A 22519-nucleotide genomic window follows, 5' to 3' on the forward strand; every position below is an offset into this window, starting at 1 on the left:
CTCTCTGGGAAGACACGGCCCTTGGAATACCGCACGGCCCAGCTGGAGGCCCTGGGACGCTTCCTGGATGATAAGAAGGAGGAGATCCTGGAGGCCACTGCTGCGGACATGGGCAAGGTGAGAGGGGGCTGGGATTCAGGGGCACTGTCATCATGTCTTTGGGGTCCTTCATGCCCCTTTGTCTGGCTGTTGCATCCTCGTGGGGGTCAAGGCATGGGATATCTCCTCTCCGGTGTCCTGTGTCCCTCTAGGTGTGCTTCAGGGCTGGTATGGTGCATCCATAGGTGCTGGGTCCCCTCAGATCCAGGGACAGCGGAGGGACTGTGCTGCTGATCCCATCCCTGGTGCCCTGAAACTGGGCAAAGGCCACCTTGGCTGATGTGAAGTGGGAACATTTCCCCTTCTGTGTCCCCCCACACATCCAGCCCCTGGTCGTCCATGTGAGCTCCACAGAGGGTGATATCCTGGGGTGCTCCCAGCACACCCGCTATTACTGGCGTTGTGCAAGGCGCTGGCGCTGCACATTCCCAGAGCCTTACAGGGACTGGTTTCACTGGCACAGTAGCATGGGCAGGGACCTGGATGTGACCCAGGGTATTGCAGAATGCCAGGAGGTCTTGGATGATCCACTGACGCAGCGGAAGCATCCCCACTGTGGATAATTTTCGTGGTCTCAGCTCATCTCTCTGGAAGTGTTCAAGGCCAGGTTGGACAGGGCTTGGAGCAACCTGGTCTAGTGGAAGGAGGCCCTGCCTATGGCTTGGAGTGGCACTGGATGAGCTTTAAGGTCCTTTCCAACCCAAACCATTCCAGGGTTCCATGATAGGATCCTCACCTCTCTGCCCGGCATCAGCACAGCAGCCTGTGCCCTCAGCCACATCCTTCCATGTCCTGCCGTCTTCCAAGGCTCCTAATTGCCTTGTTTATTGGGGGCGAGTCCTTCTCTTTCAGCCAGGCCTCGATAGGCATCAGTGCTCCGAGTGTGTCCATCACTTCTCTCAATTATGTCTAATTAGATCTGGTTGTCTAGTAATGAGCTTGTTATGCAGCCAGGCCCTCATAACTGGATGGACGCTTCACCTGCCCTTACGTACCTGAGGTGCTGCCTCACCTCCAGCGACACCGGTTTCTCCCTGGTGCCGATGATCAGCAGCACTTGGATGACATCAGACTTAATGTCCCATCTCACAGCCTTCGTATCTCATCAAAACCCTTAATGACCCATCATTTTCCTCTTAGTGGTGATGCAACTGTCATCCCAGATCAAGAGCGGCCCCGTTGCTTCACCAGATTATCGCACGTGCCTGCTGAGCTCTCACGTCCGGGACGGTCCTCACACCTCCTGGCACCGGTGTTTTGGGGTGGTGGAACATCGTGGGAATCAACAACCAGCCTTCCCAACCCCAAAGTAGTGTGGGGATGGGAGGAAGGCTCCAATCCAGGGATGTTCTGGAGTTGGAGGACTCCAAAATACGGTGTCACAGCACAGGAGCTTTGCTCCTCTGGCTCTCCGCAGTCATGAAGGGGCTCCACTGAGCCTGCTGGGTTATCCCAGGTGCCTTCACAGTTCTCCCGCAAGTGTGATCTTAATCTGTGCTCCATGGCTATGGAGAGGACCCACTTCTCCATCTTGAGGGGTTTAATTAAGCTGTGGTTCTTTGTATTTCCCTTTAATCAAGGTCTTAAGTTCAGCTTTTGTCCACAGGCCCAGGGAGGGAGCTCCAGGCTCTGCTTCCAGCTTGAGTATCCAAGTGCTTGGGATGCAAGAGCACTGTCCCATCCCAGGGCAGCAGTGTGGAGCTGCCTTTGGCACGAGGACCAGCTCTTCTGGAGCTCCAGTGATATTGCTCTGTTTCCTCGTGGTTTGGGGCTCTGTTGCTGGTTCACAGCGCTGAGCTCAGGAATTTGTTAAATATCATGAAAATGTTCAATTTTAGTTGTTTTTTTTTTTTCCTCTGGTCAGATACCTATTTTCATAAAATTTCCGGGACACTGATATTCTCTGGGAGTTACAGGGGGTGATGGCAACTTCTGCTTAAGAGCTTCTCCTGCTCTTCATGCTTGGAAGAGGGGGGAGACTCCTCCTGGGGTGACAGGGTTGGTGTTGGGGTGACGAGGTAAGTGTTGGGGTGGCCGGGTCGATGCCAGGATCTGTGCTGGCGTGACAGAGTCCACGTTGGGGTCAGTGTTGAGGTGACGGGGTTGGTGTGGGGGTGACACTTTGTGATGTCTGTCCCCAGCCGTCCTTTGAGGCTTACTTCAGCGAGATCCTCCTCTGCAAGAACGAGCTCAACGTCACCCTCAACAACCTGTGCCACTGGATGAAGGACGAGCACGTGGACAAGAATCTGGTAAGAGGGAAGCTCTAGGAAAAGGGAAGGCAGGGAAAAGGGGTTGCTGGTGGGGAGGGCAGCGCTGAGGTTGTGGACGTTCTCACAGGTGATGCAGCTGGACTCCGCCTTCATCCGCAAGGATCCGTACGGGGTGGTGCTCATCATATCGCCCTGGAACTACCCCATCCACCTTTTCCTGGTGCCCCTCATCGGGGCCATCGCTGCTGGTGAGCCCCACCTTACAGTCCCCTGGCCCAGAGGATCCTGGCAGTGCCAGGGTCTCGTCCCCAGAAGGGCTGGCTGTCACCGTGTCACTGTGCTGATGTCCTGTCGATCTCCCTCCAGGGAACTGCGTCATTGTCAAACCCTCAGAGATATCCAAGAACACCGAGAGACTCGTTGCTGAAACGCTGAGCTGTTACCTGGACAATGTGAGAAGCTCTTCTTGTCCTTGTCCCTGTTCCCAGGCCGTGGTGTTCTCAACCCTGCTTCGCAACCCCAACCTTACACATCTTCCATGTGCTGAATCTCCTTTCTCCACGCCCAGCCAGTGTCCCAGCATCCCAGGATGCTGTTGGTGGGGACAGATGGTGACAGGAGGTATCCTATTCCCTTGCAGGACTGCTTTGCTGTGGTGACTGGGGGTGTGCAGGAGAGCACAAGGCTGCTAGAGAACAAGTTTGACTACATCTTCTTCACTGGTACGTCCCATGGGACAGAGCAGAGCCCTGCCTGGCTTTGGTGTGAGGGGGAAGAGGGATTCCCTCCGGACACACCTGCTAAAAGGCAGAGATTGGCTTGGGGTTGTGGTGCCAGGATGTGCTGGAGGATCTGGGGTGTGTGTCTGAGGTCTGGTGGGACTCAGTGTGTGTGCTCTGGCCCCAGGGTGCCACGTGGCAGAGGTGTGCGATGGCTGGTGGGTTTGTCCCCATCCCCCTGTTTTCCATGCCCGCAGGCAGCCCCCGGGTGGGGCGGATCGTGATGACGGCCGCTGCCAAGCACCTGACGCCGGTGACGCTGGAGCTGGGGGGCAAGAACCCCTGCTACGTGTCCGAAAGCTGCGACATACCCAACGTGGCTCGGCGCGTGGTCTGGGGCCGCTTCTTCAACGCGGGGCAGACCTGCATCGCGCCCGACTACCTGCTCTGCAGCCTGGAGATGCAGGAGAAGCTCATGCCCGCCCTGCGCGAGGCCATCGTGGAGTTTTTTGGCCCCAACCCCCAGGAATCCCCGGATTTTGGGCGCATTGTGGGGGACAAGCAGTTCCAGCGGGTGCGGAAGCTGCTGTGCAGCGGGCGCGTGGCCATCGGGGGACAGACGGACGAGGCCGAGCGCTACATCGGTGAGGGCTTGGGCCTCACGCACGTCTTTGTCTGTGTGTGGAGCAGATATGGCGTGTGGAGAAGGCCTCACATCAAAAGGGGGGGCTCTAGAGGGAAATGAGGTTCAGGGAAGGTTTCCATAGGAATTGGGTGCTTAGGGATGGGTCTTGGCAGGAGGTCCAAGGTGTCATCTCCGACCTCTGTGCCCGGCTGGTGCCGTCGGGTTTCTTCTCCACAGCTCCCACAATCCTGGCAGACGTGCAGCCCTCGGACCCTGTCATGCAGGAGGAGATCTTCGGGCCCATCCTGCCCATCGTCGTCGTGGCCAACATGGATGAAGCCATTGACTTCATCAACGCGCGGCCGCGGCCCTTGGCCATCTACGCCTTCTCCTGTGACAGCAAGGTGAGTCCGTGGAGCAGGGCAAGTGGGGAGGAAAATCAGGTACCACCCTGACAGCCACCAGGATGCTCTCTGGAGGGAACACTCTGGGAACATTTAATGGATGAATTGGGTGGCGTTTGCCAAGTGCAAGACCCTCATCCACCTTCTCTGCTCCCTCCCAGGTGGTGAACCAGGTCCTGGAGCGGACGAGCAGCGGCGGCTTCTGTGGCAACGACACCCTGATGCACGTGGCACTGACCTCGCTGCCCTTCGGAGGGATTGGTATGTCCAGAGCCCCCAGGCCTGACCAACTTCATTCTGCCTCTTAGGAAGAGTAGGAACTGATAAATACGTGGAGAACCTCTTATGGAACCTTGGAGATCCTCCTCGGAAAAGAGGAAGTTTTTGTTCTCTGGGTTGGTGCAATTTGTTTTCTCAAGTGAAGAGCGAGGTCACTCAGCCCTGGGCCTTTGCTGCAGCATGGTCCAGGGATGCAGGAATAGAGGAGTGTTGTTCCCCAGAATAATTCCCAATCTCCTCATATCTCCCCAAAATATTTCTGGGGTAAATCCCTCCCTTTGGTGGTGCCCCTTCTCAGCAACTCTGTCAGAGCTGGTGGCTGAGTTAGACATAATGAAATACCTTGACAATTAATTCCTCACCTGCCTGTGGCTCAGCAAACAATTTTTGGTACTTCCCATTCCGTAACTTATCTTAATTGGGAATGATTCAGACCAACTACCTCCAATTATCAGCTAAAGCCACGTTAGAGCAGGTGAATGGGCTGAAGTCATTGGGGTGAGACGGGAAGTCACCGGACTCAACCTCCAGTTAAACCAGCCACAGGAATTGGGAGAACTGGTGTTGCCAATGTGGCTTCAGGTTTTAAGAGCTCCAGGAAGAAGATGGAACAGCTCCAACTGTGGGGAGGTACAGAGGAGCATCATGGAGGGAAATCAAGGCTTGTAGACCCAACAAAGCTTGTGTAGGTAAATGGAGGTGGGTAAAAATGAAATGCTGAGGCCTCCAAGCTGCTGAGCTACAGCAGGATTGGTTGGATTGCATATCCATAGACCTGGAGGAGGCACTGGGAAGGATGGAATTCCTCCACCATATCTGTGTTGCTCAGCAGAGAAAAGCCTGTGGGGTTTTTTTCCCTCGTGTTGATGCTCAGAGCGGGTGTCATCAGGAGCAGAGTCCCACCCTGAGCATGGACCTGTCCTGTGTGTTCCAGGGAACAGTGGCCTGGGAAGATACCACGGGAAGTTCACCTTCGACACCTTCTCCCACCACCGGGGCTGCCTGCACCGGAGCATGGGGCTGGAGGCCATCAACGCCCCGCGCTACCCGCCCTACACCCAGCAGAAACTGGGGCTCCTCACGGCCGCCTTCGAGGTCAAGCGCAGGGGCACCTGCACCCTGCTCTGAGGGTCCCACGTCCTGCTCCGAGGGTCTCCATGCACAGAGTCGGTGTGGAGAACCAGGACTGCCCCCCGATCCTCACCGTGTCCTTTGCTTCGCTGGAGCGCATTGGACAGCTGGGATGGATGCCCCCTCCTGCACGCTTGTGGCCTCTGCTCTGGACCGTTTTCCAGGAAGCAGCTGAAACGGCCCAGAAGCTCTTTTTCCTCTTCCTGGTGGAGAAATGGTCCCATCAGCCCCATCTCCCATCACATGGACCTTTCCTTGGGGATGATCCTCCTTCTCCTCACTGTTGCTCTTTCCTCCATGTAACTCTGCCTATAGTAAAGACTTTGCATTGAGCTCTCTCCTGCCTCTCTTCGTGCCTCTGTCCTCCGGTTTGGGGGGTGCTGGGAGATGCCCTGGGCTGGATTTGGCTGGAATGGAGCCAGCAGTGATATGCAGGTAGCCAAGGGGCAGGGCAGGAAACTGCCAACCGCCCTTCTCTGGACACCTCCAGAGAAGGAGGAAGCTGCAGTTGGCAGCCCCGGCGCAACCACCCTTGTGTTGTTCCTGTGGGACCATGGAGACTGACAGTGTCTTCCTGCAGCCTGCTGGGAGCGGGGCTGGGAGAGCCCCTGAGGGTGATGGTGGGAAGGGGAGTGTGGATGGTGTTGCCATGAGGTAAGAGTGTGGTGGGATAGAGGGGTGGCAGGAGGGGTCCTGGTGCTCTGTCCTCTCCCTAGAGCAGCAGTTGGATAACTGGGTAGGGTGATGCGGAACTTGGAGGAGCTGGGATGGGGCTGGGGGTCCCCCTGACACCCCTGTCCCCACAGCGGGAACCCCTACGCAGGGCTGGTGAGCCACCTGCGGGCATCCTGGCTCTCCGGGAAGACACGGCCCATGGAATACCGCGTGGCCCAGCTGGAAGCCTTGGGACGCTTCCTGGATGAGAAGAAGCAGGCGGTCCTGGAGGCCACCGCTGCGGACATGGGCAAGGTGAGAGGGGCCGGGAACCGGGGGGACCTGCCGGCTGGAGGAGCCGCAGGGCTCCCCCAACCCGGCTGAGGGCGCTGTGTCCTCCTCCCTCTGAGTGCTCCACCCCCAAATGGACTCCGACCCCGGCCCGCAGCCTCTGGAATTGGGAGAGTGAGGTGAAGCACGTCCCAGCCCCCCTACAGAGCTTGTCCCTGCCCTGGCGTGGGCAGAGGGGGCTGTGAGAAGCCTCCCGGCATCGATAGCCATTCCCGCACCTACCAGCCTCTGTTTCCCTCTTTCCTGGGCAGTTTCATCCCTGCTCCCGGCCCGAGCTTCCCACTGAATTGTCACTCCCTTCTCTCCCTGAGGGCTTGCCCAGGCTGCCGCATTCCGAGCCTGGACTCTCTGGCTGCACTCTGTGGCTGTGCAGCTGGAGCCTCCACCACCACACAGGGCTCATTGTCTGCTGCTCTCCAACCTTTGGACACCTTCCCTCCCCATCCTTCCTGCTGTTTGGATCAATGGGACCTGCGTCAGTTTTCCTGGTTTTTTTTAAGCAGTCCGTGCTTAAAAACTTCATGCCACAGACACAGGGGGTTGCTCAGCACCTTTGGGGGTGCCCATTCACCATGGGATTTGGAGGCTCCAGGGCTTCAGTCCCCAGATCCTGGGGAAAACAATGTGGAGTGTGAGGATATGAGCTGCCCTGTGCTGCGGGACACGCTGAGGTGACATGTCAGGTCCTCGGTGTCCCCAGCCGCCCTTTGAAGTTGAATTATCCGAGACACTCCTGTGCAAGAATGAGCTCCGCGAGACCCTGAACAACCTGTCCCACTGGATGAAGGACAAGCACGTGGACAGGCCTCTGGTGAGAGGGAAGCAGAGGGAGAGGACGGGAGGCAGAGCCAGGTGGGATGGTGGTGCAGGATGGGACCTGTTGTGGTGGGTGTCCTGCAGGCGACCCGGTTGGATTCGGCCTTCATCCGCAAGGAGCCATACGGGGTGGTGCTCATCATAGCGCCCTGGAACTACCCCATCTACCTCATCCTGGGGCCCCTCATCGGGGCCATCGCTGCTGGTGAGCCCCACCTTACAGTCCCCTGGCCCAGAGGATCGGGGCGGTCCCAAGCACTGGCAAAGGCACTTCGTCCCCAGAAGGGCTGTCTGTTACCATGTCACTGCTCCAGCACCCTCTCGATCTCCCCCAGGGAACTGTGTCATCATCAAGCCCTCAGAAATATCCAAGAACACCGAGAGACTCGTGGCAGAAGCGCTGCCCTGCTACCTGGACAAGGTGAGATACTCTCTCTATCCCTGTCTCGTGGCTGGGGTGTTCCTACCCCTGCACACTCAGAGCTGTGCCCTGTGCCCACCCATGAGCTGCCCAGCCTCGTACCATGAGCTGCCCAGCCTCCTTCCTCCGTGCCCAGTGAGTGTCCCAGCATCCCACGATGGAGAGGACAGATGGTGACAGGAGGGGACCTGTTCTGTTCTCCTGCAGGACTGCTTTGCTGTGGTAACTGGGGGTGTGCAGGAGACCACAAGGCTGCTGGAGAACAAGTTCGACTACATCTTCTACACAGGTAATCCTGTGGGACAGAGCAGAGCCCTGCCTGGCTTTGGTGTGAGGGGGAAGAGGGATTCCCTCCGGACACGCCTGCTAAAAGGCAGAGATTGGCTTGGGGTTGTGGTGCCAGGATGTGCTGGAGGATCTGGGGCGTGTGTCTGTGGTCTGGTGGGACTCAGTGTGTGTGCTCTGGCCCCAGGGTGCCCCATGGCAGAGGTGTGCGATGGCTGGTGGGTTTGTCCCATCCCCCCCGTTTTCCGTGCCCACAGGCAGCCCCCGGGTGGGGCGGATCGTGATGATGGCTGCTGCCAAGCACCTGACGCCGGTGACGCTGGAGCTGGGGGGCAAGAACCCCTGCTACGTGTCCGACAGCTGCGACATACCCAACGTGGCTCGGCGCGTGGTCTGGGGCCGCTTCTTCAACGCGGGGCAGACCTGCATCGCGCCCGACTACCTGCTCTGCAGCCTGGAGATGCAAGGGAAGCTGCTCCCCGCCCTGCGTGAGGCCATCACGGAGTTTTACGGCCCCAACCCCCAGGAATCCCCGGATTTTGGGCGCATTGTGGGGGACAAGCAGTTCCAGCGGGTGCGGAAGCTGCTGTGCAGCGGGCGCGTGGCCATCGGGGGACAGACGGACGAGGCCGAGCGCTACATCGGTGAGGGCTTGGGCCTCACGCACGTCTTCGTCCGTGCGTGGAGCGGATATGGCGTGTGGAGAAGGTTTCCACAGGATTTGGGTGCTTGGCGGGGTGTCCTAACATAGAGGAGCTGGGCCTTGGCAAGAGGTCCAAGGTGTCATCTCCGACCTCTGTGCCCGGCTGATGCCGTCGGGTTTCTTCTCCGCAGCTCCCACAGTCCTGGTGGATGTGCAGCCCTCGGACCCTGTCATGCAGGAGGAGATCTTCGGGCCCATCCTGCCCATCGTCGTCGTGGCCAACATGGATGAAGCCATTGACTTCATCAACAGCCGTGAGCGGCCCTTGGCCATCTACGCATTCTCCTCCAGTGACAAGGTAGAGTGACACCAGGACTGCACCCGCCCTGTGCTCCTTGGCAGGCGTGTCCAGCCATGTCTGAGCTCCAGATATTTTCCTGGGAGCACACAGCCCTGGTTAGGGGGGATGGATTGCAGCTGGAGGTGCGAGAGTGAGGTTGGAGACCCACTTCCCACCTTCTCTGCTCCCTCCCAGGTGGTGAACCAGGTCCTGGAGCGGACGAGCAGCGGCGGCTTCTGTGGCAATGACACCCTAATGCACGTGACGCTGACCTCGCTGCCCTTCGGAGGGATTGGTATGTCCAGAGCCCCCAGTCCTGGCCATCAGGAGCCAGGTGTGATCCCACCCATGGTCAGGAAGGGTCTCAAGGGGAACTCTCTGCTCCAGAGGGCTCAGTGGTCCCTAGGGAAATTCTCCTCCTGGAGCCATTTGCTTCACCTTGGGCTCTTTGGCTTTGCTGGACACACGTGGAGCACCCTGAGGTTCCTTCTCTCTGTTTTTCCTATCCCAACCTCTCTGTTCCCTGTGTCCATGGAAATATCTTGCTTAAAACATTGGGAATTGGGGCTTGGAGCAACACAATCTAGTGGAAGGTGTCCCTGCCCATGGCAGAGGGGTTGGAACTGGATAATCTTTAAGGTCCCTTCCAATCCCAGCTCGGGATGACCCATGAAATTTTATCATATCCCTTATCAACACACAGGGGGATTTCCTTATTTTTTGGCAACCTGCCTGCCTTCCCCGTGCTTGTTCCTGGCTGGTCACCTTCCACCTCTCAACGTTGTTCCTTGGAGATGGGTCCCACCTTGCTAAAGCCACCTTGACCATTGTCCCTCTCCACCCCCAGTCTTTGCAGCATGGGCTGGATCCAGGGCTAGATCCAGCATGGATGGGATGTGTTTTGGAGGGTATTCCTGTGGTAGGGAAGCTCATGTGGTGAGAGCATCTTGCTGCTGCCACCAACTCATCAGTGATGCCCTTCCAGTTGCTAAATGTGTTACCTGAAAGCGTGAAATCCACTGATGAGAGGGTTTTTGGGAATCTTTCCACCTCCCAGCCTGATCTTCCCACTCCAGACATCCATTTGGGCGTGCACTGGGTTACCTTGATGGTCCGATTTCAGTCACATGCCTGGGAAGTTCATCCACGGCTTGGAAAGCAGCTGGATGAAGATGGGGTGCCATTTTTATGGAGCTGGGAGCTTAACTGTGGGGTTCTTTGTGACCCAAACGATGGCCAGATCCAGCCACCCCCCAGGGTCCTGTGCTGTGTATTCCAGGGAACAGCGGCCTGGGAATGTACCATGGGAAGTTCACCTTCGACACCTTCTCCCACTGCCGTGGCTGCCTGAAGCGTGGGATGGGCCGGGAGCCCCTCAATGCCCCTCGCTACCCCCCCTATAGCCAGAAGAAATTTGGGATCATCCAGGCCACTTCCAAGGTGACGCGTAAGGATGACTGTACCCTGCTCTGAGGGTCCCTGTGTCCCGTTCCAAGGATCCCCCCCGACCCTGGCCGTGGTGTCCAGGTGCAATGAAAGGTGTTTCCTCACATCCTGTGTGCTTCCCTTCCATCTCCCTGCATCCTTGCTCACCTCAGAAGTCCCCTGTCCCCCACATCTCCCTCCATCCCAGTCCCACATCCCCTTTTCTGGCTCTCTGGAGCTCTATCACTGCTGGCCCCACCACAGCACAGGGGTCACCCCTGTGTCCCCCCCATTGAGGACTCTGCTCTGAGGAGAGGTCCACAGCAACGCTCTCATCCCAAATCCTTATGCTGGGATGATCCCAGTCTTTACCACAATCCCAGTTTCCCTTGATCAATGACCCCGGTTTCTCCAGCTCCACGATCCCAGCACCATGATCCTCCAGTTTGGGGGGCTGGTTGTGCTCAGAAAAGGGATTCCCACCCCTGCCGGGCTGTGGAGTGCCATGGCTGAATCCCAGAGGGATCCCCCTGGGTAGGACGATGGGAGAGAATCTGAGAAGGGTGTTGAGATAAAGACAGTTTAATAGGGAAACACAAGGAAAGGGGGACGATGCCCAGTACCGGCGTCCCGCTCCCGCGGCTGTGCCGGGGGTTATGGCCCGGGCAAACGCTGAAGGCCCCCCGGGCTGATCCCCTGCCCCGCTCTCCAGGTCCTTGGAGCCCTGGTCCCCGCCTTGAGCTCCCTCGGGGCTGTGCCCGGTGCCGGGCTCTGCAGTGGGTCAAAGCGGGCTAGGCCGCTCCAAGTTCAAGACTTTCCGACACCCGCGGCCCGTGCTGCTGTAAGAACTGGCCGGGAGGCCCCGGAAGCCCGGGAAGTGCCAGAAGCCCGGGAAGCTCCGCGCCGCCGCCGTAACCACGCGCGGCTCCACCGCCATCAACACGCGCTTCCGCTTCCGCCGGCCACTTGGACACGCCCCTCCTCCGTTCCAGCCAATCGCTGCGCGCGCGGGCACAGTTCCATCCAATGAGTGACGCACGGCCGCCCGTCCCCTCCCGCTAGCGGGGCTCCGACCAATGGGAAGCAGATCCATCGCCGCGCGCCCCGCCCACCCGGCGCCGCCGGGCGCGCATGCGTAGTGCCTGCGGGGGCGACCAGGGGTCAGGGCGCCGGAGGGTCCTTGGGGCAGGTGAGGGGACAACGGGAGGCCCGGAGGGGCCCGGGGGCTGTGCCGGGCTGGGGAGTCCCGCTTAGGGCAGAGGGGGCGGCCCGTACCGCGCCCCCGAGGACACGCGCAGAGGGTGAGCGGCGGTTTGGGGGGTGACAGGAGCGGTTGGTCCCGCCGGCGAGGGTCAGTGGCTGCTGGAGAGTGGGGCTGGGCTTTTGGGGCATGGGGGTAGGGGGGGCTACCTGAGTCCCTTGGGGGGACGCCTGGATCCTTTGTTGAGGGGACAGGACCCCTGAGTGATTTGGGGAGCACACTTGGGTCCCTCGGAGGAGGAATGGGACATCCCAGGGGGGACTGGAGCAGGGGCAGGATGGCCGGGTCCCTTGGGGGGACACTTGGGGTCCCCGGGGGGGTGTTGGGACACCGGGGTCCCTCTCGGGAGGAGAGGTGCCTGATGTCCGGGCCTCTTTGGGTGGACAGGTGGGGGTCAGGGTCCCAGGCCCCCCCGTGGGAAGTTGGGGGCCTTCCCTTGCTTGTAGCCCCTGAGGTTCCCTCTGCACCCCAGGACCAGCCATGGCGGCGCTGCGACTGCTGTACCGGGCTTCCCGCGCAGGTGAGGCCACACCAGGCACCCCCGAGCCCCCCTAAGCCCCATCTCGACCCCTCCTAACCCCCCCGTCCCTCCCCCAGGCCCCCCGGTCCCGCTGCGTCTGCTCAGCACCAGCACCCCCAGGGACTGCTACAGTGAGTAGGGCCGTGCTGCCTTTGTGTCCCCTCTGCGTCCCCTCCCTGCGGTGGGCACAGCTCCTGCCCCCGGGGTGTGCGGGGCAGACACAGCTCCCTTTTCCCGCAGAGTACGTCAACGTCCAGGAGCCCGCCATGGACATGCGCTCCATCACCGACCGTGCCGCGCAGACCCTGCTCTGGACCGAGCTCATCCGAGGTGAGGCCCGCCCGCCCTGCCCGTCTGCGGGGTGCCATCCCCCTCCATAACCCTGCTCTGTCCCTGCCAGGCCTGGCCATGACCATGAGCTACCTGTTCCGGGAGCCGGCCACCATCAACTACCCGTTCGAGAAGGGCCCGCTGAGCCCGCGGTTCCGCGGGGAGCACGCGCTGCGCCGCTACCCGTCCGGGGAGGAGCGCTGCATTGCCTGCAAGCTCTGCGAGGCCGTGTGCCCGGCACAGGTGAGCCTTCCTCCCCCTGCTCCCGCCGCCCAGGGGCTCCGGGGCTGACGCTGTCCCCGCGCCAGGCCATCACCATCGAGGCCGAGCCCCGCGCCGACGGCAGCCGCCGCACCACCCGCTACGACATCGACATGACCAAGTGCATCTACTGCGGGTTCTGCCAGGAGGCCTGTCCCGTGGATGCCATCGTGGAGGTGAGCGGGGCTTTGGGGGTGCTACGGACCCCCTCTTCCCCACCGCCCTGACCCCAGGGGTGACCGCCCCCCCTCCTCCCACCCTGGCAGGGTCCCAACTTCGAGTTTTCGACGGAGACGCACGAGGAGCTGCTCTACAACAAGGAGAAGCTGCTCAACAACGGCGACAAGTGGGAGGCCGAGATCGCTGCCAACATCCAGGCCGATTACCTGTACCGGTGACGGCCCCCCCGGCACCCACCCACCACCAAATAAAGGGTCTGGGGGTTCACCCGCCACCGGGGGCACCGGCCCCTTCCCAACCCGCAGTTCCGTGTCTTTTCCTTTCCAGTGCTGGGGTTTGACCCCCTGAGCCCCTGGGGGATCCCTGGGTGTGTGGTTGTGTTTTGAGGAGGAGGACGAGGGTCCTGGGGGTGACACCAACCCTGGGGTGGGGGAGTGGGTTGCACAGAAAGGTGTGGGATGGGATGAGGGGTGGGCAGGGATGGAGCAGCAGCGTTGGGAGGGAATTAGGGGAGGGCTGGGAGACTCATTTCCAGCTTCTACGGGCTGCCAGGTACGGGGGGCCTGGTGGTACTGTTGTGTGGGTCCTAGTGGTGCTAGTCTGAGGGTCTGGGTGGTCCCAGCAGGGGGATCCTGGTGGTACTGGTGTGGGGGTCCTGGTCATCCTGGCAGGAGGGTCCCAGTGATCCCATCATGGGCATCTCAGTGTGATCCCAGCACGGGGATCCCAGTGGTACCAGTGTGGGGGTCCAACCTCCCTGACAGGAGTGGTCCTGGTGGTTTTGGTATGGAGGTCCCAGTGATACCAGTGTGGGGGTCCTGGTGGTGCTGGTGTGGGAGTCCTAGGGGTCTCAGTGATCCCACCTGGGGAATCCTGATAGTATTGGTATGGAGATTCCAGTGGTACCAGTGTGGGAGTCCTGGTGGTTTCGGTATGGAGGTCCCAGTGATACCAATGTGAGGTGCCTGGTGATCCTGGTATGGAGTCCTGGTGGCACTGCCGGAGTGTCCTGGTGGTACTGGTGGGGGGGGTTTCCCGGCTCCGGGGTGGGTGGGGGGGCTGTTTCCCATTGCCATCCTCCTCGGGGGATGTCGCAAGGGGTCCTGTCTCCGAGGGGCCCCTTCCCACCGCGGTGTAGGATGTCCCGAGACGGGGGTTCCCGTGGGGCGGCGGGGCCGGGCCCGTCGGTCCCTCCCCGGGGCCGGGCTCTTCCTGGGGAAGAGGAAGTGCGGATCCCCGCCCCGCTCCGCCGCAGGGTGGGCAGCAGGGGCGGGTGGGCCCGGAGCGGGGCCGGGGCGGTCCCGGGGCGGGGGGTTCGCTGGCCCTGACTCAGAGGCAGCTGAGCGGGGCGGGGACTGTGGGGAAATAGGAGGTCTGGAAAGTATTTTGCCAGCCCGGTGCTGGGAAGAGCCGCGTGTGACCGGAGCGGGTCGGTTTCCCACGGCCACAGCAAAGCGACACCGCGGTGCCGCCGCCGCCGCCTCCGGGACCCCCGGGGTGACGCCTGGGGTGACCCCCCCTGCCCTGGTGTTCTCCTTCCCAACCCTCACCCCCCCTGTCTCTCAGTCCCCCATTCCCATCCCATCCCGTTCCCTGTCGTACCGTTCCATCCCATCCCCGGGCGGGTGCCCTGACGCCTCCGCACCCCGAGCCGGATTGGGGGTCTCTGGGGGTCTGGGGAGGCCATGGGGTCCCTGTTCCGCAGCGAGGAGGTTTGCCTGGCCCAGCTCTTCCTCCAGTCCGCCTCTGCCTACAGCTGCATCAGCGAGCTGGGGGAGCGCGGGCTGCTGGAGTTCAGGGATGTAAGTAGGGGTTGGGGGGGGGGGGGCGTGTGTGGGGTCTTTTGGAGTGTCCTGGGGGTGGGTCTGGATGGATCTGGGTTTGGGATAGGTGTTTTGGGGTGCTTTGGGGACAGGGAATTGATCTGGGTGGGTTAGGGTGCAGGCTGTTTGGGGCGGGTGATTTGGGGTACTTATGGGTGCAGGAGGGTTGGTTTGGGGTGCTCTGGGAGCAGGGAAGTTGGTCAGGCTGGGTTGAGGTGCCGGGAATTTGGGATGGTGTTTTGAGGTGCCTGTGCTGCCTGTCACCCCGGGATGCTGGACTCCCCATCCCGTGGGGCCGTGCCCTGATTGTCCCCCCCTCCCACAGCTGAACCCCAAAGTGAGCCCCTTCCAGCGGCGCTTCGTGGGCGAGGTGCGGCGCTGTGAGGACATGGAGAAAACCTTCAGTGAGTGCCGCGGGGGGCGCGGGGCTGACTGGGGGGGCTTCTTAGGGGGATCCCCCCTTTAAGCCCTCCACTGTGACCGTGTTCTCCCCCCCCTTCCCCAGCCTTCCTGCAGCAGGAGCTGCGGGGCGCGGGGCGGGTGCTGGGGCCGTGCCCCGAGAGCCCGCGGGCGCCGCTGGCGCGGGAAGCGCTGCGGGTGCAGGAGCAGTCGGAGCAGCTGGCGCAGGAGCTGCGGGAGGTCACCCGGAATCGCTCGTCCCTGCGCGGGCGCCTGCGGGACCTGCGGCAGTACCTGCATGTGCTGCGGGAGGGACAGCGCTTCACCAGCCTGCCGGTGGGTCGGGGGGAGCCCCGCCGGCCGCGGGGGGCTGCTTGAGGCCTCAGCTTCCCCCCCGGACCCCCAGACTCATCCCTCTGCTCCACATTGCCACAGGCCCCCCTGGGCTCTCCGCCACGGCCACGGGCGCTCTCGGACCGAGAGCCCATCCTCGACCCCTCCCTGCACCAGCACCTCGAGCGCAAGATCAAGTGAGATCTGCTGGGGCAGGGGTGGGGGGTGGAGAGGGGCTGCGGGGCAGCGATGTGGCCACGGGGCGACTGGGAAGCTGTGGGATAAGGGTTGGAGATGGCCTGCGGGACAGTGGCATGACTGGGGGGCAGCTTGCCCGTCCCAACACCCCTGCCGTGTCTCTGCAGCTTCGTGGCTGGTGTCATCCACCCCTGGCGAGTGACCGCCTTCGAGCGGCTGCTGTGGCGGGCCTGCCGCGGGTACCTGGTGGCCTCCTTCGTGGAGATGCCTGAGCCCATGGAGGACCCGGCCACGGTGAGGGGGCACCGGGAGTGGGGGGGCTGGTAGGGTTGGGGGGCTGGGACACCAGGGTGACACGGGCTGTGCTGTTCCCAGGGCGAGAGCGTCACCTGGGTCATCTTCCTCATCTCCTACTGGGGCGAGCAGATCGGGCAGAAGATCCGCAAGATCTCGGATTGGTGAGGGGCCGTGTGTGTCCACACGGAGGTTTATTTAGTAGCACCCACTCTGGATACCCCCACAGGGCTGGGCTGGGAATCCCTGGCACACCCTAACACGGTGGTGTCCATCTGTCTCAGCTTTCACTGCCAGGTGTATCCGTACCCAGAGAGCGAGGCCAGCCGGGAGGACACCATCACCGGGCTGCACAACCAGATCCAGGATCTCAGCGTGGTGAGCTGGGTGCCATGGGGGGACTTCGGACCCATGCCAGGACCCACACCCCTGACCCAGGTGCCCGCAGGTGCTGGAGGAGACGGAGCAGTACCTGGCACAGGTTCTGGACAAGGTGGCGCTGGCGCTGCCCGCCTGGCGCGTGCAGGTGCAGAAGATGAAGGCCATCTACCTCATCCTCAACCAGTGCAGCTTCGATGTCACCGAGAAGTGCCTCATTGCCGAGGTCTGGTGCCCCGTGCGGGACCTCACCCAAGTGCAGGACGCCCTGCGCCAGGGATCGGTGAGCAGCTCGGTGTCCCCACATCCCCATCCTGGACATGCTGAGTGTCCTTGTGCCAGAGCTGCTTGGTGTCCCCGTGTCCTCGTGCCAGCAGCTGCTCGTTGTTCCTGCATCCTCATACCAGGAGTTGCTTGGTGCCCTTATGCCCTCATGCCAGAAGTTACTCGATGTTCCCCTGTCCCTGTGCCTGGGTTTCTTGGTGCCTCCACATCCTCATGCCAGCAGTTGGTTGGTGTCCTCGTGTCCTTGTGCCAGGGGTTGCTCAGTGTCCCCAGGACCTCGTGCCAGAGGTCACTTGGTGTCCTTATGTCCCCTCACCATTGTGGGGCATGTGCCAGGAAGGGGGTGCCAGGACCAGGCTCCGGGTGCTGGGCAGGGGGCTGCTGCGGGGTGGTGCCATGCAGGGGGGTGCCAGGATCAGGCTCCGGGTGCCGTCCCCGCAGTACCAGAGTGGCTCCAGCGTGGAGTGCTTTGTGCAGCGCGTCCCCACCTCGGAGAGCCCCCCCACCCTCATCCGCACCAACAAGTTCACCGCCGGCTTCCAGAGCATTGTGGACGCCTACGGGGTGGCCAGTTACCAGGAGGTGAACCCTGGTAAGGCCCCCCCGGACCCCCACCGTGGCCCAGGGCTGGGGAGGGCACCCCACGTGATGCAGTCCCTGTGTCCCACAGCGCCCTACGCCATCATCACCTTCCCCTTCATCTTTGCCATCATGTTTGGGGACGTGGGGCATGGGCTGCTCATGTTCCTCTTCGCCCTCTGGATGGTGCTGTACGAGGACAGCCCCCGCCTGCGGCAGGGCACCAGCGAGGTGGGGGCGGGACAGAGGGGTGGGGTGGGGTTGGAAATAAGGGACGAGCTGGGGGACGTGGAACGGGGTTGGAGATGTGGGATGGCCTTGGAAGCATGGGATGGGGTTGAAGGTATGACGCAAGGTTGGGGGCGTGGGATTGGGGTTGGAAGCATGGGAGAGGGTTGGCGACACAGGGTGGGTCAGGGGTGGTGGTGTGGGAGGGGGAGGGCATGGGGCGGGGGAGGTAGTGAGGGACACGGGAGCCATATTTGCCCCCACCAGATCTGGCTGACATTCTTTGAGGGGCGTTACCTCATTCTGCTCATGGGCGCCTTCTCCATCTACACCGGCTTCATCTACAACGAGTGCTTCAGCAAAGCCACCGTCATCTTCCCCTCCGCCTGGAGCGTGGCCACCATGGCCAACCACTCCTCCTGGAGGTGGGATCCCACCCCTGCGCCCCCTGCCTGCCTCCCTGGGTCCCTGACAGTGCTGACACCCCTTGCTCTGCCCCCAGCTCTGCCTACCTCGCCACCCACCCCTCCCTCACGTTGGACCCCAATGTCACCGGTGTCTTCCGAGGGCCGTATCCATTTGGGATTGACCCGGTGAGTGTCCCATAGGGGTGACAATGAGGTGGGACCCTCTTTGAGGTGGCGCAGAGTCTCACCCACCTTGTCCACAACAGATCTGGAGCTTGGCCACTAACCATCTCAACTTCCTCAACTCCTTCAAGATGAAGATGTCAGTGGTGCTGGGCATCGTGCACATGGGCTTTGGCATCGTGTTGGGGGTCTTCAACCACCTGTGAGTTCTCGGGCTGCTCCCACTGGCTCTTGTCATGCCAAGGGGACCAGGATTGGACTCACCTGGGTGGGATGGGGTGGGTGACTTGGGTCCTGTACTCCTACACCTTAGTGGGTGCCGAGGACACAGGAGGGTAAGGAGGGACAGGCTGAGCTTGTCTGATGTCCCCCCCCCACCAGGCACTTCAAGCAGCGGCACCGGCTGGTCCTGGAGTTCCTCCCGGAGATGATTTTCCTCCTGGCTCTTTTTGGCTACCTGGTCTTCCTCATCTTCTACAAGTGGCTCAAGTACAGCGCTGCTGACTCCCGGGTGGCCCCCAGCATCCTCATCCACTTCATCGACATGTTCCTCTTCACCTCCAATGTCGAGAACCTCCCGCTCTACCAGGGGCAGGTACCACCCCACTGCCATGGGGACCACCCACCCCCTACCCAGGGTGGGAGAGCTGGGAGCCCTGGCATCATGAGTGGGGCCGTTCTCAGCTCGAGTAGCCCATAGGGGACCCCAGAACGATGTCCCCGTGCCACAGGTGCCGGTGCAGACGGTGCTGGTGGTGCTGGCGCTGGCGTCGGTGCCCGTCCTGCTCCTGGGGACGCCGCTGTACCTGTGGTGCCGGCAGCGCGCCCCGAGTAGGGTAAGGCTGGGGGGCTGTGGGTGGGCTCAGCAGGGAGGTGCAGGGGGGGCACGTCTCACTGCCTGCCGGTGCTGTCCCGGTGCAGCCGGTGGCTACGGGGGAGCAGGAGCCACTGCTGGATGGGCAGGAGGCCGGGAACTCTGTCAACGCCACCAAGGAGGACGTGGAGAGCGGGGGGCACAGCCCTGACGCCAAGGTGAGGGGCACCCAGGCGAGCTCAGATGATGGGAGTAGGGGTGTCTGTGCCCCCTGCTCATGTCCCGTGTCCCCTCCATCCCCCCGCAGCACTTGGACTTCTCCGAAATCTTCATGCACCAGGCGATCCACACCATCGAGTACTGCCTGGGCTGCGTCTCCAACACCGCGTCCTACCTGCGGCTCTGGGCACTCAGCCTGGCGCACGCCCGTGAGTGCCCTTGGCCCCCTCTGTCCCCCACTGGAGCTGGGCAGGCCCTCACCCCCTCTGCCCGCCCCTGTCCCGCCCATTCCCAGAGCTCTCGGAGGTCCTGTGGACCATGGTGATGCGGAACGGCTTCGTGGGGCTGAGCTACGTGGGCGGGGTGGTGCTGGTGCCCGTGTTCGCCGCCTTTGCCGTGCTGACCGTGGCCATCCTGCTGGTGATGGAGGGGCTCTCCGCCTTCCTCCACGCCCTGCGCCTGCACTGGTGAGCCCCCAAAGCTGGTGGGGTCTGGGGGGGTGGGAGGGTGGTGGACCCCCACCAACCACCCCTGACCCCTCCACCTCTCCTCGCCAGGGTGGAGTTCCAGAATAAGTTCTATGTGGGTGCCGGGTACAAGCTGTGCCCCTTCGCCTTCGCACCAGACACCTGGGACTAGCCGTGCTGAGGGAATGTCGGGGGCTCGGAACATCTGCGGCACCCCAAATTCCCCCCTGCTGGACCCCCAGAGCCGAGGGGCAGTGGGGCCTGGCTGCAGCATCCTCCTGTCCCCTCCTTGGCAGTGAATAAAGCTGTCCCCGTGGCTTCCCCCCTGCTCTGCGTTGCCATCCCTTGGGTAAGGGGTCGGGGGGGGATTTGGGGGTGCCCCCCATCACTGCTGCCCGTAGCCAAAGGTGGGGCCCGCGGTGGTGCCGTAGGTGTTGAGCGGGGGGAAGGCGGGCAGGGGGTAGGGCAGGGTGCAGGGTTTGGCCCCCACGTAGACGCTGGGGGGGCAGGTCAGAGGCTGGAAGGGAGGTGCAGGGAGCTCGGGGAAATTGGGGGGTGCTGCTGATTGCTGGGCGGCAGCAACCAGCGCCCCATGGCTGCGGGGAGCCCCTGGGGGGGAGAGAGGCAGCAGCAGGGGGTCAGCCCCCTCCGCAGCCCCCCTACCTTTCTCCTGCTTCTCGGGGCGGGGGGGCAGTGGGGCGGCCCGGGCGCGGGTTGTCGTCCCCAGCAGCGACCCTGCTGGCACCCCACACCTGCAAGAGAGATGGGGGGTCAGGGGAGGCGGTGTGACCCCCTCACTGCGGTGTGGGGGCAGCATTGGGTGCTCCCTTACCATGGCTCGGGGTCGCCATCCCGAAATCCCTTGGCGAAGGGGTTGCTGGCGATCTTCAGCTGGGTGATCTGCGGCGGGGAGCGGGGTCAGGGGGTCCCTGGGAGGGTACCCCGGTGTCCTCCCCCCCCAGGCTCACCCGGTGGTTCTGGTAGGCCGTCACCGCCATGAACTGGGTCTCGGGGAAGCTGAAGGACTTGAAGTTCTGGTGGGCGAAGCGCTCGCTGTCGCGCCGCGGGTCCACGAGGACGACGTGGAATCGGGGCTGGTAGCGGTGCATGGAGTTGAGGATGATCTGGGTGGGGGGAAAGGGGAAGGTGGCAGGACCCCTCTCCTGTGCAGGGGTGCATCGTGTCCCCCCCATCGCCCGCCCCACGGTGGGGTCCTCACGTGGCCGTTGTCGTCCAGGAGGTTGTTGGTCAGCTTGAGCTTGTCGAAGGAGACGATCTGCCGCATCCACTGGGCGCCCTTGGCGGGGGAGTCGGGGTGGAAGTGGACACGTCCAGGAGCTGCCGGCTCGGCCCGGCCCGCTGCCAGCCAGGAGGAGCTGTGGAAGGCGTATCTGCAGGGCGGGGTGGGGCTCAGCACCCCCAGATCCAGCCCCCTGCCCCCATCACCCCATCTCCACCTGTATCTCTTGTCGTCCAGCGGGATGAAATCCATGAGCAAGACATAGTCAGCCAACGGATCCAACCCCGACAGCTTCACCTGGAAGGTGGGAAACATCCTCCTGCACAGAGAGGGGAGGTGGGAAGGTTGTGTCCCCGTCCTGGCAGCCCCCCGTGCCTCTCAGGTACCAACCTGCCTGCTTTGGTGACGATCATCTCGGTGCCCAGGCGGTTGAACTCCTCCCAGAGGCTGCCCATCTCCAGCCGTGCCGCGGCGTGGCACACGCGCCGGTTCTTGCCGCTGGCCCCTGGCCCCTCGCCAGCCCACCCAAGACCAGGGGCACATGGGGATCCCTCACCTGCAGCCCCCAGGAAGGCTGCAGAGGGATGAAGGGGGTGTTGGTCTGGGAGAGCAGACCCGGTGTGTGGACACCACACCACACCCTCCCTCTGTGGAGGGATGGGAGGGTTGGGGTGGGTTTTATCCCCTTCCCTATTGCAGTCCCACTCTTTTGGGGCTGAGTGACCCCCCCACACCTTATAACACTGTGGGACCCCACCACAGGACCCCGCCAGTGGGAGCAGGGAGCGTTACCGCGGGTGAGTTTTACCTGCCGTGGGTGCAGCAGGAGGGTAGGAGGCGTCCGTGGCTCTGTCTCCGGGCATGGTGGCAGTGGGGACCCCTCTGAAGCCCCGTCCCAGTGCAGCGCTGGCTCTAGACTGTCCCCCACAGCCTGCCAGGGGTTTTATGCCCCAGCTCCGGGGTGGAGAGGCGGGGGCTGGAGCTGAGGTGGTCCTCAGAGGCTGGAGCACAGCCCCCTTCCCTGCCCTGCCTTGACGCGATGATGACGGATAGGAGGTGAGCGCTGGCACCACTGGGACCACCACTCGTCCCCAGCCGGGGCTTGGGGCACCCTGAGCTGCAGAGAGACATCTGTTTTGGGGTCTCCATGTCCCCTTTCTATCACAGATCTGAGCAGGGGAGATGGGGGCTGCTCCGACCCCCTCCTCTGGGCAAAACCCCTCTCTGTGTGCTACCGTCGCCACCTGATATTAAAAATCACAGTGAGGTGTTGAGGCATTGGCTGTTCTGGCAAAGCCTCTGTGGGGTGGGGGGGAGGACCAGGCTGCCCCCTCCCCTAAACCCATCCCAGTGTAGGTTCTGTCTCTGGCCTGGTGCCTGGGACCCCCGTGCCCCCCATCACCGTGTTCAGCACTGGCCTGGCAGTGGGAGATGGATGGGGACGAGCCGGTGCCGTGGGGCTGAGGGATATTTGCAGGGAGGTGACAGACACCAGGGCAGGGGGCTATGGTGGGAAAGCAGGGGGCTAGTCCAGAGCCCCCCAGTCCCCTATGAACTCTCTCACTGCACACCACAGAGTGTATTCCAGTGGGATGAGGGATGCTGAAGCTCCGGGGAAGGATCTGGATGAGAAGGAGATGTCCTCATGGGGATGCTGGCGGTTTTTTTCTCCCCATTGGTGCCCCAGTGATGGTGGCACTGGACTGAAATCCTTC

At 62.2% G+C, this 22519-nt stretch overlaps 5 protein-coding genes across 7 annotated transcripts; 4 read left to right on the forward strand and 1 right to left on the reverse strand.

Annotated features, from left to right (window-relative positions):
* The first annotated feature begins 3726 nt into the window (after positions 1-3726).
* LOC127466406 (aldehyde dehydrogenase family 3 member B1-like) lies at positions 3727-5805 on the forward strand. The gene is made up of 3 exons (XM_051777164.1): positions 3727-4060; positions 4222-4321; positions 5274-5805. Exons 1-3 carry the CDS (start codon positions 3773-3775, stop codon positions 5465-5467), a joined length of 582 nt encoding a protein of 193 aa, XP_051633124.1. The 5' UTR covers positions 3727-3772; the 3' UTR covers positions 5468-5805.
* Positions 5806-5878: 73 nt separating this feature from the next.
* On the forward strand, positions 5879-10828 carry LOC127466321 (aldehyde dehydrogenase family 3 member B1-like). 3 transcript variants are annotated; one of them, XM_051777017.1, is made up of 10 exons: positions 5879-6124; positions 6277-6439; positions 7176-7286; positions 7376-7496; positions 7627-7712; positions 7920-8001; positions 8255-8641; positions 8832-8998; positions 9176-9275; positions 10260-10828. In XM_051777017.1, exons 1-10 carry the CDS (start codon positions 6024-6026, stop codon positions 10451-10453), a joined length of 1512 nt encoding a protein of 503 aa, XP_051632977.1. In that variant the 5' UTR covers positions 5879-6023; the 3' UTR covers positions 10454-10828. The 3 variants fall into 3 exon arrangements, with proteins under 3 accessions (XP_051632977.1, XP_051632976.1, XP_051632978.1); XM_051777016.1 differs by having other exon boundaries at positions 9176-10366; XM_051777018.1 differs by lacking the exons at positions 5879-6124; positions 6277-6439 and adding an exon at positions 6456-6594 and having other exon boundaries at positions 9176-10366.
* A 684-nt stretch (positions 10829-11512) lies between these two features.
* On the forward strand, positions 11513-13261 carry NDUFS8 (NADH:ubiquinone oxidoreductase core subunit S8). Its single transcript, XM_051777153.1, has 7 exons — positions 11513-11594; positions 12139-12186; positions 12264-12317; positions 12427-12516; positions 12587-12759; positions 12825-12953; positions 13044-13261. Exons 1-7 carry the CDS (start codon positions 11537-11539, stop codon positions 13173-13175), a joined length of 684 nt encoding a protein of 227 aa, XP_051633113.1. The 5' UTR covers positions 11513-11536; the 3' UTR covers positions 13176-13261.
* Positions 13262-14199: 938 nt separating this feature from the next.
* Positions 14200-19885, forward strand: TCIRG1 (T cell immune regulator 1, ATPase H+ transporting V0 subunit a3). The gene is made up of 19 exons (XM_051776962.1): positions 14200-14759; positions 15106-15184; positions 15286-15515; positions 15615-15709; positions 15878-16004; positions 16086-16168; positions 16289-16382; positions 16453-16665; positions 17109-17259; positions 17338-17477; positions 17742-17899; positions 17977-18067; positions 18148-18266; positions 18446-18659; positions 18796-18900; positions 18986-19096; positions 19186-19306; positions 19393-19564; positions 19655-19885. Exons 1-19 carry the CDS (start codon positions 14643-14645, stop codon positions 19734-19736), a joined length of 2502 nt encoding a protein of 833 aa, XP_051632922.1. The 5' UTR covers positions 14200-14642; the 3' UTR covers positions 19737-19885.
* A 64-nt stretch (positions 19886-19949) lies between these two features.
* On the reverse strand, positions 19950-21563 carry TBX10 (T-box transcription factor 10). The gene is made up of 7 exons (XM_051776239.1): positions 21195-21563; positions 21022-21123; positions 20784-20973; positions 20533-20688; positions 20397-20464; positions 20228-20316; positions 19950-20173 (listed from the first exon to the last, which is right to left on the reverse strand). Exons 1-7 carry the CDS (start codon positions 21257-21259, stop codon positions 19950-19952), a joined length of 894 nt encoding a protein of 297 aa, XP_051632199.1. The 5' UTR covers positions 21260-21563.
* Positions 21564-22519: the final 956 nt, after the last annotated feature.

Source organism: Manacus candei, unplaced genomic scaffold (assembly GCF_025592945.1).
Source record: "Manacus candei isolate 608988 ecotype Guabito, Panama unplaced genomic scaffold, ASM2559294v1 h1tg000009l, whole genome shotgun sequence".
Lineage (NCBI taxonomy): Eukaryota > Metazoa > Chordata > Aves > Passeriformes > Pipridae > Manacus > Manacus candei.

What these genes read in the sequence shown, in the direction of transcription:
- NDUFS8 (XM_051777153.1), top strand. Translation starts at nt 11,537, where the DNA reads ATGCGTAGTGCCTGCGGGGGCGACCAGGGGTCAGGGCGCCGGAGGGTC. An exon ending in CCGGAGGGTCCTTGGGGCAG is followed by an intron (nt 11,595 to 12,138) that starts GTGAGGGGACAA and finishes TCTGCACCCCAG; the next exon opens with GACCAGCCATGGCGGCGCTG. An exon ending in CTGGACCGAGCTCATCCGAG is followed by an intron (nt 12,517 to 12,586) that starts GTGAGGCCCGCC and finishes TGTCCCTGCCAG; the next exon opens with GCCTGGCCATGACCATGAGC.
- TCIRG1 (XM_051776962.1), top strand. Translation starts at nt 14,643, where the DNA reads ATGGGGTCCCTGTTCCGCAGCGAGGAGGTTTGCCTGGCCCAGCTCTTC. An exon ending in CACCTCGAGCGCAAGATCAA is followed by an intron (nt 15,710 to 15,877) that starts GTGAGATCTGCT and finishes GTGTCTCTGCAG; the next exon opens with CTTCGTGGCTGGTGTCATCC. An exon ending in AGATCCAGGATCTCAGCGTG is followed by an intron (nt 16,383 to 16,452) that starts GTGAGCTGGGTG and finishes AGGTGCCCGCAG; the next exon opens with GTGCTGGAGGAGACGGAGCA.
- TBX10 (XM_051776239.1), bottom strand. Translation starts at nt 21,259, where the DNA reads ATGGGCAGCCTCTGGGAGGAGTTCAACCGCCTGGGCACCGAGATGATC. An exon ending in CGGCCTACCAGAACCACCGG is followed by an intron (nt 20,465 to 20,532) that starts GTGAGCCTGGGG and finishes TCCCCGCCGCAG; the next exon opens with ATCACCCAGCTGAAGATCGC. An exon ending in GATGGCGACCCCGAGCCATG is followed by an intron (nt 20,317 to 20,396) that starts GTAAGGGAGCAC and finishes TCTCTCTTGCAG; the next exon opens with GTGTGGGGTGCCAGCAGGGT.
- LOC127466321 (XM_051777016.1), top strand. Translation starts at nt 6,024, where the DNA reads ATGGAGACTGACAGTGTCTTCCTGCAGCCTGCTGGGAGCGGGGCTGGG. An exon ending in TGCCCTGCTACCTGGACAAG is followed by an intron (nt 7,713 to 7,919) that starts GTGAGATACTCT and finishes GTTCTCCTGCAG; the next exon opens with GACTGCTTTGCTGTGGTAAC. An exon ending in CGAGGCCGAGCGCTACATCG is followed by an intron (nt 8,642 to 8,831) that starts GTGAGGGCTTGG and finishes TCTTCTCCGCAG; the next exon opens with CTCCCACAGTCCTGGTGGAT.
- LOC127466406 (XM_051777164.1), top strand. Translation starts at nt 3,773, where the DNA reads ATGAGGTTCAGGGAAGGTTTCCATAGGAATTGGGTGCTTAGGGATGGG. An exon ending in CCTTCTCCTGTGACAGCAAG is followed by an intron (nt 4,061 to 4,221) that starts GTGAGTCCGTGG and finishes GCTCCCTCCCAG; the next exon opens with GTGGTGAACCAGGTCCTGGA. An exon ending in GCTGCCCTTCGGAGGGATTG is followed by an intron (nt 4,322 to 5,273) that starts GTATGTCCAGAG and finishes TGTGTGTTCCAG; the next exon opens with GGAACAGTGGCCTGGGAAGA.